General features: G+C 34.4%; 1 protein-coding gene across 2 annotated transcripts in view; it reads left to right on the top strand.

The window, feature by feature from the left end:
- Positions 1-23,601, top strand: part of LOC136028403 (ephrin-B2a-like) — a 251,227-nt gene that overhangs the window by 6,000 nt on the left and 221,626 nt on the right. The window contains exons 1-2 of one of the 2 annotated variants that reach the window (XM_065706248.1): positions 14,693-14,886; positions 20,080-20,295. In XM_065706248.1, the coding sequence (XP_065562320.1) occupies positions 20,180-20,295 (116 nt within the window). In that variant the 5' untranslated portion in view covers positions 14,693-14,886; positions 20,080-20,179. Of the gene's footprint in view, positions 1-14,692; positions 14,887-20,079; positions 20,296-23,601 lie in introns of those variants that run through there. The other variant, XM_065706239.1, reaches the window with a different exon arrangement.

Below are 23,601 nucleotides of genomic sequence, written 5' to 3'. Positions count from 1 at the left end.
AGGTAAACATAACACAGAAATAATTACAACATGTCACTATGAAAATTATTTGAAATCAAACACTAGAAAAGCAGTGAGGGAGGAGGGATAGAGGAATTTTAGGATAAAAGGTTGTAAGAAAAAATTCTCAAATGAAAAAAATACTCAATTTTTCAAACAGTTTATGATAGAAAACTGTAAGTAAGGATTATCATGGCCCAATAGTAGCCTTACCTAATTTCTAATGTGTATTTAGAGTTAATATATCTCTAATAATGTATAATTAATATAACAAAAGACAAATTTTTTATGCTGATTTGAAATATATGAAGATCAATAATTCTAATGTTATGCATACCTAAGAAAGTGTGCCTGATTTTCAAATATGGGGGAAAATACCTTTAAAATGACAAGCAATCTTAATGAAAATTACACCATTAGATTTAGCACAACAGAAGATTCTGCTTTAGTTTTAAGTTTCCACCTACAAAAATACGTAATCTTAGATTTTTTTTCTCAGAAGAAAGATCATGGATGCTTGTTTGTTCAATTGTTTTATTTCTAGGGGGGCAATTGAATAGAAGTAATAGTCCTAAGAGATTGGTTAAGGGGTGCTTGAACATAGCTTAAAATTTTTAGTTACCATTTTAAGGGTAAAGGTCAATATTAACAACTTTCAGGAGGAGAGATGCCATGGTTAATATACATGATCATTGTGAATTCAATTCATTTCAGTCATATATATTTAAACAAAAAACACATAACTACTGTACATAATCTGCCAGGAAAGCGCAAAAAGTGCTTGGCTTGGGCAGAAACTTAACTAAAGAATAATTAAACAATTAACAAACAGAAACAATGAATAAACTGGATTTATCAAAAAAGAAAAAAGAGAGGGGAGGGGGACGAAGAGAAGGAAAAGAAAAGAGGAGGACATGTTATTCAAATCTAAACAGTATTTCTGTAATGACCCTTTACTGCTTGCTTGAAGGTAATAAGATTATTTGAGTTCTGGATTTCCAAGGGGATTAAATTACAAATAGCTGGTGCAAAAAATCTAATTAAAAAAGCTCTTTTTGTTGATGGTGTCTTGTGGACAATGTCACATGAATTTTGCGCTTCGTAAGTATGCAAATCTTGATTTAAAGTGAATAGATGTTCAAATGATGATGGAAGGAGGTTGTTAAAATATTTAAAACAAAAAGTTGCAATCTGAAAATCCCTAGTCTTTGACACATCAAATATTTTAGTAAGTTTAAAATGGAGGTTAATGTTATCTGAATGCTGAAGAGGTGACATAATTTCAATGGCCTTATTTTGGATGATCTGGATTCTCTTATAACATGAGATGAATTTACTTGCCCATGTAGAGCATCTATAAGACAAATGGGGATGGAAAATAGAATGATAAATCATTTTCAGGATTTTTTTTTTTTAGGGAAACGGAATTTAATACGGCTGATAACTCCAATTGACCTTGAAAGTTTGTTACCAATTCATTTGGCATGTTCTTTCTACGTAATATTCTCGTCAATAATAAATCCAAGATATATACTGGTTTTTACTCTATTTATAATATTGTTTTTTACTCTTAAATTGAGGTCAGTTTGGAATGATCCGATTCTAGAAAATAAAATATAATTTGTTTTGCCATAATTTAGTGTTAAATATTGTGAATTAGCCCATAATACAAATTCAGTCAGAGTAATTTCCATTTTTTTAAATAAAGAAGGTAGATTTTCACATGCAACAAATAGAAGTGTGTCATCTGCAAATATTATGATATTAGTTTCAGATAAATAATATTTTACATGGTCAATGTAAATGAGAAAAAACAGTGGTCCCATTATTGAACCTTGTAGCACTCCGCACGGTAAAAGATGGCGCTCTTATGTTGCGTTTGCGTTTTGTACAATTTGAGCTCTATTAATAAAATATGAACAAAACCATTTTAAAGCCACATTACATACACCAATGGATTCAAGAATTTGAATAATTTATCATGATCATCAGTGTCAAATGCCTTTTTAATGTCTAAGCGTAAAGCTGCGGGTATTAGGCCTTTATCAAATGCATCATTCACCCAGTCAACCAATTTCAGAATTGCAAGGTCCGTAGAAAGTCCTTTGCAAAAGCCAAATTGGGTATCACAAAGAAGATTCTGCTCCTGGAGGTAATCATACATTCTTTTATGGACTATTTTCTCATAAGTCTTCGAAAAAAAAGGGTAAAATAGAAATGGGTCAGTAATTATTCGGGTCTTGTGAAGGGGTAGCACTCGGGCTATTTTAAGTCTTTCTGGGAAAGTTCCCTCTTCAAGTGAAAAATTAATCAGATAAGTCAAAATAGGAACAACAATTGTTTTTGTTGCTTTAACAACTTTTAGCGATACTTCATCTACTCCACAAGATTGCGATTTCATTCCGATAATTATTTCATTTATTTCATTTTCATCACAATTTGTAAAATTCAGAAGTAACATGACGAGGTTTAAGTTTGGGGACTGGTGTACTTTTTGATCTTTTAACTGCTTCATGGCACAGCTTAGAACCTTCCTCTGAAAAATACTTGCATACATTTTCGCAATTTCTTTTTGATCATTAACAATTTTTTCACTGAATTTCATCAGTTTAATCTGGTCCTTTTCCTTTTTATGCTCCAGTGTCTCATTGATTTTAGTCCAAGTCTGCTTCATGTTTCCTTTTATCTGTTCAAACTCTTTTTCCTGATAAGATCTTTCAGCGTACCGTTTAATTTTATTCAGCCGATTTCTATACTCTTTGAAAGTCAGGAGTTTCTCATCCATGGGGTCTTTTAAATAATCTTTATACAATCTGTTCTTCATTTTTACAGATTAAATAAAAAAACAAGTTTTTTTAACTGCAATAAGGAGCAACATTAAAACTTAAAACGAACTGAATCGGTTGAAACTCTTTTTCGTAAAAAGATCTTTCAGCGTACCGTTTAATTTTATTCAGCCGATTTCTATACTATTTGAACGTCAGGAGTTTCTCATCCGTGGGGTCTTTTAAATAATCTTTATACAATTTATTCTTCATTTTTACAGACTAAATAAAAAAAAACTAGTTTTTTTTTAACTGCAAGTAAGGAGCAACATTAAAACTAAAACGAACAGAAATTATTCCGTATATTAAAGGGGTTGTCCCCTCCTCAACACCCCGCTCTTTACGCTAAAGTTTGACTCATTGTTACAACTTCACTTTTTAAAACAATAAAAACAAACTTTATCTTAAAGAGCGAGGTGTTGAGGCGGGAAAATCCCTTTAATATGTGGATTTTTTTCTGTTCGTTTTAAGTTTAATGTCGCTCCTTACTTGCAGTTAAAAAAACTTGTTTTTTTTTTTAATTTAATTTCTGAACGTTTTTGAATTAATGGCTGTTTTGATTTTGGCTCACCGCACATGAATAATTAAAACTAAATTTGCATATTTTTTTATTTTTTTGGCTAAATGGCTTTCTGATAATTTTGATCGGACAATTTTGATAAAAAACGGTGGAGGAGGAGGCATAGTTGCCCTCCAATTTTCGGTTACTTAAAAATGCAACTAGATTTTTTTTACGAAAGTTTTTGTTAGTAATAAACATGCGTGCCTTACGAATTAACTTACGTAACAAACTTCTATATTTGTGTATTTTTATTACGTATATGAGGGGGTTCATCCCCTAGTCAATACCTCGCTCTTTACACTAAAGCTTGAATTGTGTCCCAAATCTTTAAGAATGACCCCTGAATCACAAAGGCCGTTGAATAAATAGTTTAAATTACTAAAAATACTTTAGCATAAAGAGCAAGGTATTGCGGAGGAGACGAATCCCCTCATATGCGTAATATCTTATGTTCGTTTTAAGTTTTAATGCTTCTCATTACTTCCAGTTGAAACAAATCATTTATTTTCTCATTTTTTTAAAATAATGCTAAAAAATCTTGCGTTCTCTTCATGGAAATTTTCTTCTCTCGTGATAAATTCCTCCATGGAAAGATCTTCCCACGTAACCCCTTCCTCCTAACCCAACCCCACCCCAACGCGAAAAAGTCCCGCCTGAAAACGTCTGTACACTTCATAATAACCATTACTATGTGTGAACCATGGTCAAAGTTTGTAACTTGCAGCCCCTCCCCCGGGAAGTGTGGGGGATTCAGTCGTCCCCAAAGGCATAGTTATTAGTTTTTCGACTAAGCTGATCAGAATGGCTATCTCAGAATTTTGATCCGGTGACTTTGGAAAAAGTGTGCGTTGGAGGGGGCCTAGGTGCCCTCCATTTTTTGGTCACTTAGAAAAGGGCACTAGAACTTTTGATTTCCGTTAGAATGAACCCTCTTGCGACATTCTAGGACCACTGGGTCGATACGGTCACCCCTGGGAAAAAAAAAAAAAAAAAAAAAACAAACAAATAAACACGCATCCGTGATCTGACTTCTGGCAAAAAATATAAAACTCCATATTTTTGTAGATAGGAGCTTGAAACTTCTTTTGAACCCTTGAGTAGGGTTCTCTGGTACGCTGAACCTGATGGTGTGATTTTCGTTAAGATTCTATGATTTTTAGGGGGTGTTTTCCCCTGTTTTCTAAAATAAGGCAAATTTTCTCAGGCTCACAACTTTTGATGGGTAAGACTAAACTTGATGAAACTTATATATTTGAAATCAGCATTAAAATGTGATTTTTTTGATGTAACTATTGGTCTCAAAATTCCGTTTTTTAGAGTTTCGGTTACTATTGAGCTGGGTCACTCCTTACTACAGTTCGTTACCACGAACTGTTTGATACAAGGATACCAGTTGTCATCCATACTTTCCGAAGGTTAGTTTTTTCTTTTTAACTTTCTTTAAGGGGCAACATTTATCAACTCAGCTAGAAATATATCCATAAACAAATTATAAGCCTCTTCTGCATATTTCCTTTTGAAAACTTCCGAAAAATCAACATGTTCCAAATTTTCAGCCATATTTTTCAAACTATTTTCTGATAAATCTCGATGTTTAATCTCATCTTTTGGTGTTTTCATCTTCAAACTACCAATTTTACTGATCAAAATAAGGTGGTCTGATCCATCATTAACAACTACATCGGCCATACAACCATTCAATAACTGCCCATCAATAAATATATTGTCTATTAAAGTTGCCGAAGAATGTATTATTCTCGTTGGAATTGTTACTAAAGGGTACAAATAAGACGACAACATTGTGTTTAAGGAAATCAACACGATCACTTGGATTTAATAGATCAAGATTGAAATATCCCATTTAACACTACCTTTTTCTTTTGTTTTGCAACTTGTGACAGAAGACTTTCAAACACAGCTAAAAAATCTTTCTCTGAAAATGATGGTACTTTATATATTATTCCAAACAGGAGCTTTTCTGACCATGACGACCTTATTTCAATAAACAATGTTTCGAGTTTACCTTCAACCCAGAGTGAAAGGTCATGTCTTACTTCGTAATCCACATCACTTCTTATTAAAGCGGCTAGTCCTCCTCTCTGCATAAAAGAGCGACCTTTGTATTCAACCTTATATCCTGGAACAGAAAAATCCAGTACATTCAGGATCTAATCGCTCAAAAACGTTTCACCTAGGCCTACAAACAATGGTTGGGATTTAAGACACTCCATTGTCCACAGCAAAGAACATTTAGCCGATCGGAATCTTTATCAGTTCCAAAAAAGTAACATACATCCCATACATAACATACATCCTGTACATACATCCCATTTAGTAAGATCTTCAAGTTCAAAGTATGAACTATCTTTAGGGTACTTTTTAATCCATCTTTAAATCCTGACTGATCGATCGAAACATCTGAAAACACATCATCAATAACTAATCTATTTTCCTCATAATTTTTCAATCGGTCACGGGACCCTGACATGACTTAACTGCAAAAAGAAATTAATAAAGAGTACAAGCAGAGAGCTTTGCTTTTTCCCGTTGCTGAGGGCTCTTTTTCCCGTTGGCTTTGAGGGGTCTTGTCATCCCCAAAGGCATAGTTATCGGACTTTTCAACTATGCTGAACCAAATAACTATCTCAAAATTTTCATTAGGTTTCTTTTTAGAAATCAAAAATTTTTATCAGATGTCAAATCTTTTTATTCATTCAAAAAGGGCACTAGAACTTATAGTTTTTATTCAAATGAGTTTTCTCCCAATCTTCTAGGACCTTTGGTTTGATGCAATCACACCTGAGAAAAATAAGATAAACATGCATCCATTTTCTTTCTTTTGGTAAAAAACAACAACAAAATTTCACATTTTTGTTGGTAAGAGCTTGAAACCTCTCTAGGCAATTCCTTGATTTTTTTTTGGGGGGGAGGGGTGTTTCCCCGCTTTTTCAAAAATAAGGCAAGTTTTTTCAGACTCAAAGCTTTTGATGGGTAATATTAAACCTAGCCCAATCAATTTTATATATTTGGAATCACTATAAAAAGCCAAGTCTTTTGATGTATGAATTCTTATCGCAATTTTGTTTTTTAGAGTTTTGGTTACTAATTGCTGAGTTGCTCCTTACTTACAGTTTGTTACCATGAATTGTTCAACAAGAATGATGACAACAAATAAAAGTATTATATAGATTGAAAAGGAGAATAAGGCACTCCTATTTTCTCCAAAATTCTCAAGTGACATTTTCTGCTAATTTTGAAATTTTGGAGCAGTCAAAGCCTCAGGCTTGTACACAAGAGCGTCAGATTATAACACTAGGAGAGAAATTGTCGAGATTTTAATCTCATTAAATAGAAAGGAGAACCTAAAACAAACCCAAAATTATATCTAATTTTTCACAGAATAGTCAGGATTATGCTTCCATTAACCAAATATGGAAAAGAAGACAAGGCTGTGTTATATTATTGGGAAGGACAGTAACCAAGCATGACTTTACCACACGTAAAAAAAAAGAAAAATTATAGAATGCATTTGAGTCATGTATTTAATAAATATGTCGAAATTGCTGTTCCTTATGTTTTAAATAAAGTTCAGATTATACCATAGCCCTTTCTAGTTAATTTATGTGAGGTCTTTTCTGGAAGAAATTTGGGCCAGAATCCAATAAGAAACTAAAATAAGCATTTTTCATTTTCTACCATCCAATTGTGCTTTAGTTGAAAAGCAATTTATATCTTAGTACTATCTAGAAAAGTCTTGCCTTATATTTTATCTCACTCGAAAGATACAAATATAAATATATACACCATTCAAGTAATCAATTGTAACTATGTACTCAAAGCAAGGGACACACACAGGGGAAGGAGGATTGTCCTTTCCACCAAGATCTTAACCCTTTTTTGTATGATTTTCCTAATAATGTAATATTTTGTTATAAATGCACCTTTTTCTGATTTTGTTTTTCATTTAATTAAAATTTCGCTTTCCATATACCTCAATCTCCTAAAAATATGTTAGAACAAAAATTTACCACAAGACCAGCCTTATTGCCTATGTACATAACAATGGCAAAGATCTTATCTACCCTTAGCTTAGCTGCTTGAATAGCAACATGCGTCAAGATACGCGATCCTGGAGGTGGTTTTCGTCCATTAATAAGAAAAAGGTCTAATTATAACTTCTACCAGAACAAAATCCGTGTTGTATCTTACTACCTATGGAATTTATGCCCTTCTTTATCTCAGTCCAAAAGATATTATATAAATACATGTGCTATTAATTCATCAATTATAGCTGCATACTCTAAGCTAGGCACACAGATGGAGGAGGCATATGGAGGATTGACCCCTCTTCCCATATCTTAATCTTTTATATAATTAGTATAATAATTTCCTATTTTTTCATGAATTCACTTACTAAATTTTCTAAAATTACTAAAATTCCTAAAATTACTAGATTACTAAAATTTCACTTACCTACCTATCTCAAATTTCTGAAAACATAGCCTACTTGAAAATAATAGCACCACACAAAACCATCCCCAAGACCTACATACATAGCAGTGTTAAAGAGCATATCACCACGGAAAAGGGAGATGCATCAGGGTTCAAAAACAGCAACTCTAATTAAACCACTCTATAAGAAAGGTTATAGAATAAGTTTGGTAATTATAGAAGCAGTAGATTGGTTTCTATGGGATGCCAATTACTTAGTATTACGGTATTTTTTAGACTTAGAGATTCTATAGATACAGTTTTAAGAGAAGAACAGTGTTATTTTAGGAAGACCCAATTTTTATGGCATTTGGTATTTACCAAGTGACATATAGCGATTGCAATTTCTGTCGGTCTGTCGGTCCCGCTTTTGCTAGTTTGGGCACTTGCAGATAAGCTAGTACGACGAAATTTGGCAGGCGGATCAGGGACTAGACCAGATTAAATTAGAAATAGTTTTTTCCCGATTCGGCCATTTTTTTTGGGGGGGGGGTGGAGGGGACGGCTAGTTCAGAAAAATTAGGAAAAATGAGGTATTTTTACCTTACGAACGGGTGATGGGGGGGGGTGGAGGGGACGGTTAGTTCAGAAAAATTAGGTATTTTTACCTTACGAACGAGTGATCGGATCTTAATGAAGTTTGATATTTAGAAGGATATCGTGTCTCAGAGATCTTGTTTTAAATCTCGACCGGATCCGGATACATTGGTGGGAGTTGGAGGGGGAAACCTGAAATCTTAGAAAATGCTTAGAGTGGAAAGATTGGGATGAAACTTGGTAGAAAAAATAAGCACAAGACCTAGATACGGGATTGACGTAACCGGAACAGATCTGCTCTCTTTGGGGGAGTATGGGGGAGGATTAATTTGGAAAGATTAAAAAGATGAGGTATTTTTAACTTACGAAGGAGTGATCGGATCTTAATGAAATTTGATGTTTGGAAGGATATCGTGTCTTAGATCTCTTATTTTAAATCCCGACCGGGTCTGTAACATTGGGGGGAGTTGGGGGGACCTAAAATCTTGGAAAACGCTTAGAGTAGTGGGATCAGGATGAAACTTGATGGGAAAAATAATCAGAAGTCCTAGATTTAATTGACATAACCGGAACGGATCCACTCTCTTTGGGGGATTTGGGGGGGAGGATTAGTTCTGAAAAATTAGAAAAATGAGGTATTTTTAACTTATGAAAGAGTGATCGGATCTTAATGAAATTTGATGTTTGGAAGGATATCATGTCTCAGAGCTCTTATTTTAAACCCCGACCGGATCCGTTAAAGGGGAAAGGGGGAGGGGTGGAACCTAAAATCTTGGAAAACGCTTAGAGTGGAAGTATCGGGATGAAACTTGGTGGGAAAAATAAGCACGAGTCCTAGATATGGGATTGACATAACCGGAATGGATCTGCTTTCTTGGGGGGGGGGGGGGTAATTCTAAAAAATTAGAAAAAAATGAGGTATTTTAACTTGCGAAAGAGTAATCATATCTTAATTAAATTTCATATTTAGAAGGGCCTCGAAACTTAGATCTCTTATTTAAATACCGACCGGATCCAGTGTCATTAGGGGGGGGGGGGGACCAGAAATCTTGGAAAAAGCTTACAGCGGAGAGATCAGGATGAAACTTGGCGGAAAGAATAAGCACAAGTCAAAGATAGCTGACTGACATAATCGGACTGGATCCACTCTCTTTTGTGGAGTTGGGAGGGGGAGTAATTCGGAAAAATTAGAAAAAATGAGGTATTTGTAACTTACGAACGGTGGTCAGATCTTGACGAAATTTGATATCTAGAAGGATCTTGTGCTTTAGAATTCTCATTTTAAATCCCGACATTATCCGGTGACATTGAATGGAGTTGGAGGGGGAATTCGGAATTCTTGGAAAACTTTAATTTGGAAAAATTAGAAAAAATGAGGTATTTTTAACTTACGAAGGATTGATCGGATCTTGATGAAATTTGATGTTTGGAAGGATGTCGTATCTTAGAGCTCTTATTGTAAATCCCCACCGGACCCAGTGTCATTGGGGGGAGTTTGGGGACCAGAAATCTTGGAAAACACTTAGAGTAGAGGGATCAGGACGAAACTTGATGGGAAAAACAATCTTAAGTCCTAGATGTGATTAACATAACTGGAACGGATCCACTCTCTTTGTTTTTTTTTTGGGGGGGTCTAATTCGGTAATTTGGAAAAAGTAGAAAAAATGAGGTATTTTTAAGTTACGAACGGGTGATTGGATCCTAATTAAATTTGATATTTAGAAGGACCTCGTGTCTCAGAGCTCTTATTTTAAATCCTGACTGGATCCTTTGACGTTGGGGGAGTTGGAGGGGGAAACCGGAAATCTTGGAAAACGCTTATAGTGTAGAGATCGGGATGAAATTTGGTGGGAAGAATAAGCACATGTCCTAGATACGTCATTGACATAACCGGACTGGATCCGCTGTCTTTGGGGGAGTTGGGAGGATTTGCTACTTTGGGCTAGTTTGAAAGTTGGCAGGCTTATCAGGGACCAGACTAAATTAAATTAGAAATAGTCTCTTCTTTGATTCGATAATCTGGGGGGGGGGAGCGAGAGAACAAGATAGTTGAGAATAATTTTATTTGTCCATAAAACAAATGATTGTTCTTCTTAAGTATGGCTTGTGGTCTAGGGGTATGATTCTCGCTTAGGGTGCGAGAGGTTTCAGATTCGAATCCCAGACCATCCCAAATTTACATAAAGGAGATCCGAAACTAGATGCGTGATCAATATAGCTATCGCTGAAAGTTGGCTGTCGTATCAGGGATCTGACGAGATTAAATTAGAAGTAGTCGCTTCCGCAATTTGACCATCTTGGGGCGAATGGAAGGACGATTAATTCGGAAAAATTAGAAAAAATGAGGAATTTTTAACTTACGAAGGGGTTATCGGATCTTTATGAAATTTGATATTTAGAAGGACCTCGGGTCTCAGAGCTCTTATTTTAAATCCTGACCGGATCCGGTGATGTTGGGGGGGGAGCTGGAGGGGGAAATCGGAATACTTGGAAAGCGCTTCGAGTGGATAGATCGTAATGAAACTTGGTGGGAAGAAGCTCTTGACTCTTCCGACCTTGTCACAAGTGCCATATGAGCTCTTGGCTCTTGTTATTCTATGACTAATAATAAAGATGTGCCTAAGTCACCAAACCCCTTTAGTCCTCAGTTTTATAGATTAGGAGTAAGTGATTGATTCAGTTGATAGAAAAGCTTTAGCGAAGGTCCTATCCTTGTATGGTGTACCAGATAAATACATTAAAGTGATTAGTGGTATGTACAAGAATAACATTGCTGCAAACAAGAGGATGTCTGTAGGATGACAGTGATCAGGTAAGGTTCTGGAGCGTGGATGCTGAAGAAGACAGAGGAGAAATTTCCTAACTGGTTTCCAGAGAAAGTGCGTAAGGATTGTTTTGGGTAACCGACTGACTGACAGTATCTCAAACAGTAAGCTGTAAAAAAAAGTCGTGGCTTAATCCTGCTTTTTAGGGCTATAATGAAAGAAAGGTTGAGGTGGCTAGGGCACGTTCTGCAGATGAAGGATGACAGATTTCCTAAGATATTCCTTGTTGGCCAACCGTCTAGGGCCAAATAATAAGCAGGTCATCTCCTGAAGAGGTGGGAGGACGTCGTTAGAAAAGCCCCTTAAGTGGAAAAATGTCTTAGCCCATAAGATCTCCAATGTCAGAAAAAAAAACTTCTAATATCTCCAATACCAATATCCAAAAATGCCTGAATTTCTTCAATGTAAAAAGCAAGTAAAACACACTTAGCTGTGCTATGAAGGTTAAAGCGAGGTGACGTCCTTTCCCCAGCCTTTTTAATCACGCAATTGACTGGATTATGGAGGTACTTATTAGCACACATGAAGGAGCGATGGATGGTAAAGGCGTACAGTTAACTGACTTAGAATATGCTAATGACATAAATTAAGTTTCATAAATATAAAACTCTTAACCATGAGTTTAAGTTATAGAATATGTTCAGCATTTGGGTCAGTGGCCCTCACACACTTGTTATCATGAGGTCATATTTCCTAATTTTTTTCAGATTTTATAGATCATGTTTATTTCTGTCTTTCCAAAATTGTCTTGGAAAAATCCTTCTAGCTTGAATGATTTGGCTGAAAGTTCAGTGGACCAAGTGGACAGAATAAAAAAGAAAGAAAGATATGGTCTTGTATATATTAAACAAAAAAAAACAAGTTTTTTTAAATGAAAGTAAGGAGCGACATTAAAACTTAAAACGAACAAAAATTACTTCGTATATGAAAGGGGCTGCTTCCTCATCAACGTCCCGCTCTTTACGCTAAAGTTTGGCTCTTTATCTCAGCTCTACTTTTTTAAAATGTAAAACACTTTAGCGTAAAGAGCGGGACGTTGATGAGGAAGAAGCCCCTTTCATATACGAAGTAATTTTTGTTCGTCTTAAGTTTTAATGTCGCTCCTTACTTTCATTAAAAACAAACTTGTTTTTTTGTTTTAATTTCTGGACGTTTTTTAATTAATGCATTTTTTTTATCTTGGCTCTCCACGGATAAATAATTAAAACGAAATTTGCATATTAATTTTTTTGGGGCTAAATGGCTTTTTCATAGTTTTAATCGAAAGACTTTGAAAAAAAAGGAGCGAGAGAGGAGGCCTAGTTGCCCTCCAATTTTTTGATTACTTAAAAAGGCAACTATAACTTTTAATTTTTTACGAACGTTTTCATAAGTAAAAAATATACGTAACTTACGAATTAACTTACGTAGCGAACTTCTATATTCGTATGTTTTTATTACGTATATGAGGGGGCTCACCCCTCGTCGATACCTCGCCCTTTACACTAAAGCTTAAATTTTGTCCCAATTCCTTAAGAATGACCCCTGAATCACAAAGGCCGTAGAATAAATAGTTGAAATTACTAAAAATACTTTAGTGTAAAGAGCGAGGTATTACGAGGAGGTAAACCCCTCATATGCGTAATAATTTCTGTTCGTTTTAAGTTTTAATGCTGCTCCTCACTTTCAATAGAAAAAAACTTTTCATATTTATCTTTTCATTGTTTTTTTTTAAATAATGCTAGAAAATCCTGCGCCCCCTCCATTGAAAGTCTCTTCCCCAATAAAACGTTCCTCCATTGAAAGATCCTCCCACGTAACCGCCCCCCCCCTTCAACTCTCCCCCCAAACCAAAAAAATCCCCCTGAAAACGTCTGTACACTTCCCAGTAACCATTACTATATGTAAACACAAGTCAAAGTTTGTAACTTGCAGCCCCTCCCACGGCGACTGCGGGGGAGTAAGTCGTCCCCAAAGACATAGTTATTAGGCTATTCGACTATGGTGAATAAAATGGCTATCTCAGAATTTTGATCCGGTGACTTTGGGGAAAAAATGAGCGTGGGAGGGGGCCTAGGTGCACTCCAATTTTTTTGGTCACTTAAAAAGGGCACTAGAACTTTTAATTTCCGTTAGAATGAGCCCTTTTGTGACATTCTAGGACCACTGAGTCGATACGATCACCCCTGGGGAAAAAACAACAAAAAAACAAATAAACACGCATCCGTGATTTGTCTTCTGGCAAAAAATGCTAAATTCCACATTTTTGTAGATAGATGCTGGAAACTTCTACAGTAAGGTTCTCTGATACGCTGAATCTGATGGTGTGATTTTTGTTAAGATCGTATGACTTTTAGGGGGTATTTCCCCCTATTTTCTAAAATGAGGCAAATCTTCTCTGGCTCGTAACTTTTGACGGGTAAGACTAATCTTGATGGAACTTATATATTTAAAATCAGCATTAAAATGCGATTCTTTGGATGTGACTATTGGCATAAAAATTCCATTTTTTTTTAGTTTTGGTTACTATTGTGCCGGGTCGCTCCTTGCTACAGTTCGTTACCACGAACTATTTGATACATTACACGCATCAATCACTTTGGTAAGAAAAAAATAGAATGATCGTACTTAAAACCTACAAATAATAAAAAAAAATGTACGTTAGGTTACCTAAAATTTAAAGCTCAGGGAAATTACCCTAAAGAATTTATAGAGAATTTCCGTTGTGAATAAAGATAGCACAAATTGTTGACTAACTTGAATATAGATTTTGCTTGATTTCAAATCGTGTTTTAAACCAAGTTATGACTCTAAACCGTCTAAAGCAGGGCACTCGAGCTCAAACCTGGCTGAACAAGTTCATCTCAGCCAGTTGCGGATCCAGGAGGTGCGTAAGGGAATGCCTACCCCTGGGTTGAACCCAGGTCTTATTAAAATTCCAGCCTCCGAGCCTATCGAGCAAAAAGGAAGGAAGATAGGGTCATCAGCATATTGTGCAGTCTCCCTCTTCCTAAAATGATCAGCCTCTGAACCTGTCGAGCAAAAAGAGAAAAGGAAGGACGATAGGGTCATTACCATATTTTGCAGTCTCCCTCTTCTTCAAGTGATCACAACAAGGGAACCTGTATTAAAGTCTGTTTTGCGTTCTTTTTTCAGCTACAAACCCTAAACTAGAGAAATAATAAAGATAGTGTTTTTAAAACAAGGTGCTAGCAAATCCAGAATCGTGATCTCAGGAGCTTGAATCCATTTCATTGTTGTTGTTTTTTGTGTGTGTTTTCTGTCTTTTGGGTCTAGTATATAATGCAAGAATGTGTGCAGCTCCGATTCCCTTAGCCTTTGTTGAACTGACTTGTCCTTTTCTTCAATATTGAGATTGAGATTCAATACATAGTTTTCATTTTATTTTACTGGCATTTCCTACGACGCAGTCTAGAATCATTCCACATTGGACTTTAGTTTCCGAGACTAGACTCATATTTAGTTCACACTGAGTCTTCTCATTGGAGGTTAGGGTGCTATGACTAGTTCTGTTTGGACCTCAAAGATTTCTTAGTGGAGACACGCTTTTTAATTACTTTTTGTGTAACACCTCTTGTCTATGCATATTTGTTTTACTTTTATTGTGGATATCTTTTTATCGAAATCTACATTGTTTAATCTTAAAGTAGGTAGCTAAAGTTAGCCTTTTTATATTTGGAATGTGCTAACACTTCTTCACTTTATTGCATGCTTTGTTGAAATAATCTCCAAGTGATGTTGTAAGCTATGCTTAATTTCTTTTTCATGTTTGTTTGTATGCTCATTGCTTATGATCCTTTATTATATCAAAATCAGGTTTTAACTTAAATATGGAAAATAGTTGATTGATAGAAGATATGTTTTTAAGGTTACTTTAACAATATGGTACATGCACTGCATTTGATTAGTGTGTACAAATGCTGTTTGTGTGCTTATCTTAGAACTGCTTAGGTTGTAAAAAAGCAATATGTTTCAAATTCATTTTTCGGACAAATAGAGTCAAAGCAACAAAGAAAATAATAATCCTAAATGAATTTATATTAGGTACATTGTTCATGGTTGAATTACCCTACTATGTAGGGTCACTGATCGTATAAAAGGTTTTTTTTTCTGTGTGTTTTAGTAGAACTATAAATTTCATTTGCACCTTGTTGTTTTGAACCTTCAGAAATTAATACCTTCAGCCATTAACCATCCAGCCATTCCTTCAGAAATTATAATGTATATATATACTAGCTGTTGGGGTGGCGCTTCGCGCCACCCCAACACCTAGTTGGTGGGGGCGCTTCGCGCCCCCCCCAAGCCCCCCCGCGCGCGTAAGTCGTTACGCGCCATAATAGTTACGCGCCATTGTAGTTGTGTCCCTATGTCCCACCTGTGAATATAGATATATATATATATATATATGGTTTTAACTACGTAAAACTTGCGAATATACAACATTCTTTGCTGTCCCATTGTCTTTGCATATAAATAGATTGTCAGGTTATCCCCCTGTTTTCCCCGGTGTCCCCGTTGTAGTTGTGTCCCTGTGTCCCGGTCGTCATTTATATTCCCTGTGTCCCGGGTCCCGGTCATCATTTGTATCCCGGTGTCCCGGTCTGTATATACATTCGTTTTTTAGTTTTGTTTTTCTCCTTTATTTTTTTCCTTTTTTTTTCTTTTTTAGTTTATTTAGATTTTTAGATTTTTTAGTTTTTTTATTAGTTTTTAGTTTTTTTTTCTTTTTAGTTTTTTTGTAGTTTTTACCTTCTTTTTAGTTTTGTTAATTTTTTTTTTTTACTTGTGTCCTGGTCGTCATTTATACTCCCTGTGTCCCGGTGCTTTGTTGATTGCTAATCGAACATTCCTTTTGTCCTGGTCGCTTTCTCTTTGAGTGTCGTCATTTATTTTTTTCTTTTTTAGTTCTTTTAGTTTTTACCTTTTTTAGTTTTTTTTTAGTTTTTAGTTTTTTTAGTTTTTTACCTTTTTTTAGTTTTTTTAGTTTTTTAGCTTTTTTATTTTTTTTTATTAGTTTTTAGTTTTTTTGTAGTTTTTGCCTTTTTTTTAGTTTTTTGTCCTGGTCGCTTTCTCTTTGAGTGTCGTCATTTATTAGTTTTTTCCTTTTTTTTTTTAGTTTTTTATTGGTTTTTACCTTTATTTTAGCTTATTTTTCAGTTTTTTCCTTTTTTTTAGTTTTTTTTTATTTTTTATTTTTTTTAGTTTTTTACATTTTTTTAGTTTTTTTAGTTTTTTTAGTTTTTTAGCTTTTTTATTTTTTTTATTAGTTTTTAGTTTTTTTTTGTAGTTTTTGCCTTTTTTTAGTTTTTTATTGGTTTTTACCTTTATAGTTTTTTTAGTTTTTTAGCTTTTTTATTTTTTTTATTAGTTTTTAGTTTTTTTTGTAGTTTTTGCCTTTTTTTAGTTTTTTCAGTTTTGACGTCACCTAATCCAGTTTTTTCAGGTGACGTCACCTGACACATCCATCCACACATCCACAGACAGACAACTTATTTTTATATATATAGATATATATATATATATATAATATATATATATATATATATATATATATATATATATATATATATATATATATATATATATCAGAAATTCAGATATCATAAATACCTTCAGCCATTCCTTCAGAAATTAAACGGATTAGCTCTGCTTCGATTCTCTTTTTTTATATTTTGGGTTGAACTTTCCTGATTCCGCTTAATTTTGAACAATCATAAGGCTCCCTCAAAATAAAGATTAATATTCCAATATGACAATAACCCATATTAAACTACTGAATACTAAGGTACACTCACTTTACTAATATCTGCTTGAAGCCTGCAGTAGTAGAGGTTCATTGTAGAGGTTTCGTGCTCATACCCATAAAAATGTTGAATGATATTTTTTTTTTTCAGAAGAAAGATCACGGATGATTTTTTTGTGTGTGTGTGTGTTTTCCCCGGGGATGCTCGTATCGAACTAATGGTCCTAGAAGATCAGGAGAGGGCTCATTCGAACAGAAATAAAAAGTTCTTAATGCCTTTTTTCAGTGACTAAAAATGATTGGGGAGGAATATGTGATTTTTTTTGTATCCATTACGTTTAATTATCTAACATGACGTCATGACATCATGTGACTATCATAACTCACCAACTGTGTGACAGAAAAGTGGTATATTCTGCAATTTTGTTTTACCAAACTATGATTCTCCCCCAAGTAGGACCAACTTAATATCGATTGAAAAATTCTAAGATAACTCATCGATTTAATAGTATTGAAACTCGAAATAACAATTGCAATATCTTTTCTTAAAATCCATGTTTATATAATTTCTTAGAGGCGCGTATGAAGAGTTGCTTTTTAGTGGGAGGGTGTGGGATATTCGTCAAATCAACATCAAAAATTGAATTATAAGTATACTAGTTAAATGAAATTGTTTTATATAATTAAATGATATGTCTTGTATATAATGTCTTATACTTATGATATATGTATGATGTGTTTTTGTAGTATGAAATGTTTTTGTAGAATTAAATGAATTTTCTTGTATATAATGTCTTGTAATATATGTATGATTTGTTCAGTGCATGATATTCACATCAATTGATCATTTCCATTGCTTTTTATCGGAGATTTGGCCATTTCATCACTAAACTAATATCACAAATCAAAATTGCTTCATACAAAGAATTATGGCGCAAAATCTAGCCACCGAAGATGGTGAAACACTGACAATTCTTAGCGAGAATGTTGCCTATCTATTAAAAAAATCAGTAAATAAGTTAGGGCAAAGGAAAAAAACATTCTTCAAGCACAGCTCATAGACAAAATATTCATAATAGTTGTGAATCGTGCAACATATTTCTGCATCTCCACCACAATTACTAATAGAAGATTACAACTTTTTGATGGCTGGGTATTATTGCGCTTAGACGAGAGAATACATTGAGACTAACGTCTTTTCTTATGCAGTATGACAATAGAAGAAAATTCTCTCGCAGTCTGAATTACTTCTACATCCTGCGAAACGATTTTATCTGTTAAAAAAGAAGAATCCTGAGCTTCTGCTCTTTTATATAGAAATTAAATAAAAAAAGCTAGTTTTTTTAACTGAAAGTAAGGAGCCACATTAAAACTTAAAACGAAAAAAGAAATTACTCCGTGTATGAAAGGGGCTGTTCCCTTCTCAACGCCCCGCTCTTTACGCTAAAGTTTGACTCTTTCTCTCAATTCTACTTTATTAACTGTAAAAAACTTTAGCTTAAAGAGCGGGGCGTTTAATTTTTCTCAGTGCTGCTGCTTCGAAGAGTTAGGTCTGGTTTACTAGTTTTTATAATCTATTTCTTTAGCATTGGTAACAAATTATTTTAGCTATACTTCGTTCCTTATCCTTAAAAAAAAATCTAACGTTTTTGTGAAACTGACCGAGGAAGACACACCGATGTGCAACGAAAAATCATATGGGAGAACGTAAGAGATTTTTTAAAAGAATGTCTGGATTTTCCCTGCTTTTTACTGTCTTTCTCTTGAGGTATCCTCGGGGATGAGATCTTCAATAATTTTTAGAAGACTTCTCCGATCGTCTTACATATAGATTGAAAATAATATGACTAGATACTATCAAAGTTTATGACACTAAATTAGGTTTCTTAAGATCTATTTACAATAAGATTAAAGGAAGTATTTTTCCCAACATTAAGCAATCTTTGGTTGACAAGTAAATCATCTGCACCAGAGGTATACAACTCCTAAGAAAAAAAAAAAAATAATGGAAAAGCTCTGAGACGTGTCTCATGCATATAGAAGCCAATTTATTTCCTTTTCTGAAATTGATTTTTCTTGCTAAGGGATACGTCGGCACGCCAGAAGTAAAATTCAAGATAGTGTTGTTTTTCTTTATTGTTCTGTCATATCTGAGGAGCAATTAATTATGCTCCAGTCAACTTAGGGCGAATTAACTTCTTTTTCTGAATATATTAAGTTTTTAGTCTGCCACTAATGTAAAATTGATTGTAAAAATGACTATGAAACTCGAAAATGAAAAAAAGGAAAAAACACAAAAAGCAAAAGACTTAAACAAAGGCGCCGATTTGGATATCAAAAATATTCAAACACATATCATAAATGACATCATAGATGTCACTTTAATTTTCTTGGGGGTAGGGGGTAAGACTAAAGCCAATCCTATTTCTGCCACATTTTTTTCTAGGAAACTACCCTTATTAAGCAAATATATTTTTGGGATTTTGGTGTAATGAAGAACAATACGGCCCACTGCTCCTACCCAAAATGGCGTCTTTTGGTAGAGACTCTGTGACAATTTAGATTTGTAAGTGAATGATAGTTCTGTGCTTATAGGCAACTCCAACCCTTTTTGCGTTTATGTCAGAAAGACCAAATAATAAGAAGGTGATTTTTTTTTTTACTATTATTCAGGGGAGTCAAATATATCAGATTAGTAAAAAATTTATTTTTAAGCATGGAAATAAAGTGAAAGAAAAAAAAAACAATAATTGCTCAGCATCTTGAATAAGTTTACGAACAAGGACTGTTAATGACGTGCAGCAATTTTGCTATGTCGCGTAAAAAAGTCGCACTTGCAGTTGCACTGTCAGTAGTTTTTCATATTTTTTCGCTTAATATTTGATCTTTAAGAATCAACAGATACCTTTGGAATTTTTTATTTTATTTTAAAATTTCTTCCATGAGAGCTGTTGGAATGAACTATTTAAAAGAAGAAACTTTTATCTATTTTCTTTTTACAACAAAAATAGCCTATTTAATATTTTTCTTTGTCGTTCGTGTATAATATAGGGTTGTGTCAATCAATTTTTTTTCATTCCTCCTTCTTTCTTCTAGGTTTTAGCAAAATGGATTAGTTTATTGTCTAGAAAGTGTATCAGGTAACTGGGTTGAACTGGTTTTGTGATTTTGGCTTGTGATCCATACTACAGATAGGATGGGTAGACGTTACAGGTTGGGAGCAATTTTCGTTGGACTTCTGGATTTCTTCCTAAATACTAGTGCAGATACTATCAAACGAGATGACATATACTGGAATACAAGCAATCCAATGTAAGTGTTTTTTTTTGTTTTTTTTTTATTATTTTTTATTTTTTTTTTACTGTAATTATATGATAAAGTCAGCTCAATGTTCACTTCAACTAAGAATGTGGCTGCACTACTGGTCCCAAAACTACGGGAGCTATGACCACTTTATAGCCAATGTGATGAACATAACAAGAATGATAAACAAATTCGAAACATTGGGTAAAATGTCTGCAAATGTGAAATATTTGAAAGGCGATGTAGGCTTTCAAATATTAAACTGTGATGGAATTTCCATTGCACTGAAAAACAAGCTATTTATGTATTTATAATTATGCATATACATACATATATATATATATATATATATATATATATATATATATATATATATATATATATACATATATAGATTTTATGTTGTTTCTAATGTTTACTTTCTAAAGCCTTGCCATAGGCTACTTAGAAAATTAAATTACTCTTAGCCATCAATTTTCTTTTTGTTTTCCAACTTAATTGACTCTTGAAAGTTATCGAGTATTATGCAAACCAGACGCAAAGCCAATAGTTTTGTTGACATAAAGCATAGGCTCGATTCTGCCTCATTTCCCGACTGAAATTGTTTTCCTGCCTAAATGCTATCCTTTTTATTGAATTGGGAAAAGGGAAATGGCTTGGAACTTGGTGAATTCAACGTTTTGCTCCACCTTATTGTAATTGTTAATTCTACTAAGATATACTCATATACCTTATATTCCTTCAAGTTGGTCATTTTTTTTGCATTTGAATGGGGACTTTTTTTTAGAATTTGAGACAAATATCGTTATAGAACTATTGACTCTTATCTATACGTATGTGATTAGGAATCTTCGCTAGTTTTCTGGCTTCTTGAATATATAAAGGGTAAAACACTTTTGTTTCGTTTCTATATGAACACACCTGTTCTAAGATAGAGGGTCCTCCCCTGAAGTTCCTCCAATTTGTACATTACTGGAATCTATAAAAATAGGCTGAATTGGAATTTTACTTTAGTGAATTATTTTCTATACATTGCATATTTGAATTGAATGAGTTTAAAACCATCGATGGAAATATGTTGCATATTAGCCTCATAATTATACTGATTTATCCCCAAAACATTTCCAAAGGTACATTTACCAATATCGAACAAAGGAGTACCTGGAAGTTTTGCCAGTATTTAATTTTCTAAGGGTATAATGGAAAAAGAAAACTACACAAGAATATATTAATAACACCAGTCTTTTACAATTCGAGATGCGGCGACAGCAATTAGTATGTCGTAATTTATGTTCGTTATAGTTCTGGCTTCATTGTAATTTCTGGTTTGTCTTTGGTTTCATTCTTCATCTTCATCCAAAGTAATTGCTGGTCGATTTATGAATATATATATATATATATATATATATATATATATATATATATATATATATATATATATATATATATATATATATATATATATATATATATATATATATATATATATATATATATATATATATATATATATATATATATATATATATATATATATATATATACTAGCTTTTGGGGTGGTGCTTCGCGCCACCCCAACACCTAGTTGGTGGGGGCGCTTCGCGCCCCCCTAGCCCCCCCGCGCGCGTAAGTCGTTACGCGCCATATTAGTTACTTGCCATTGTAGTTGCGTCCCTGTGTCCCACCTGTGAATATAGATAGATATATATATATGTTTTTAACTACGTAAAACTTGCGAATATACAACATTCTTCGCTGTCCCATTGTCTGTGCATATAAATAGATTGTCGGGTTTACCGACTCTTGAACATGCAATATATAATTGTCCATGGGAAAAACAATCCGTATTCAGATCTATACCGCATTATTCTAATGATTTCCCTTGAGCTTTGTTGATGGTCATTGCTAATCGAACATTCCCTGTGTCCCCATCGTCATTTATATATCCCCCTGTGCCCCCCGGCGTCCCAGTTGTAGTTGTGTCCCTGTGTCCCGGTCGTCATTTATATTCCCTGTGTCCCGGCCGTCATTTGTGTCCCGGTGTTTTTTTCTTTTTAGTTTTTTACCTTGTTTATTTTTTCCTTTTTTTAAAGTTTTTTTCTTTTTAGCTTTTTTCTTTTTTTAGCTTTTTTTTGCGCCATATTAGTTACGTGCCATTGTAGTTGTGTTCCTGTGTCCCACCAGTGAATATAGATAGATTTATATATGTTTGTAAAACTTGCGAATATACAACATTCTTCGCTGTCCCGTTGTCTGTGCATATAAATAGATTGTTAGGTTTACCGACTCTTGAACATGCAACATATAATTGTCCATGGGAAAAACAATCCGTATTCAGATCCATACCTCATTATTATAATGATTGACCTTGAGCTTTGTTGATGGTGATTGCTAATCGAACATTCCCTGTGTCCCGGTCGTCATTTATACGTCCCCCCTGTGCCCCCCGGCGTCCCAGTTGTAGTTGTGTCCCTGTGTCCCGGTCGCCATTTATATTCCCTGTGTCCCGGCCGTCATTTGTGTCCCGGTGTTTTTTTCTTTTTAGTTTTTTACCTTTTTATTTTTTTTTTTTTTTTAAAGTTTTTTTCTTTTTAGCTTTTTTCTTTTTTTAGCTTTTTTTTGCGCCATATTAGTTACGTGCCATTGTAGTTGTGTTCCTGTGTCCCACCAGTGAATATAGATAGATTTATATATGTTTGTAAAACTTGCGAATATACAACATTCTTCGCTGTCCCGTTGTCTGTACATATAAATAGATTGTTAGGTTTACCGACTCTTGAACATGCAACACATAATTGTCCATGGGAAAAACAATCCGTATTCAGATCCATACCTCATTATTATAATGATTGACCTTGAGCTTTGTTGATGGTGATTGCTAATCGAACATTCCCTGTGTCCCGGTCGTCATTTATATATCCCCCCTGTGCCCCCGGCGTCCCCGTTGTAGTTGTGTCCCTGTGTCCCGGTCGTCATTTATATTCCCTGTGTCCCTGCCGTTATTTGTGTCCCGGTGTCCCAGTCTGTAATTTCTCTTTGAGTGCCCCGGTCGTCATTTGTGTCCCGGTGTCCCGGTCTGTAATTTCGTCAGTCGACAAACATGACGTCGGTCGACAAACAACTTCATGACGACATACAGCTCAAACCTTATAATGACGTCAGTCGACACTCAAACATGACGTCAGTCAACAGACAAACAACTTATTTTTATATATATAGATAGATAGATAGATAGATGTCCCGGTCGTTATTTGTGTCCCGGTGTCCCAGTCTGTAATTTCTCTTTGAGTGTCCCGGTCGTCATTTGTGTCCCGG

The sequence above is a fragment of the Artemia franciscana genome, chromosome 1, assembly GCF_032884065.1.
Source record: "Artemia franciscana chromosome 1, ASM3288406v1, whole genome shotgun sequence".
Taxonomy (NCBI): Eukaryota; Metazoa; Arthropoda; class Branchiopoda; order Anostraca; family Artemiidae; genus Artemia; species Artemia franciscana.
This window is presented reverse-complemented; position numbering and strand designations above follow the sequence as displayed.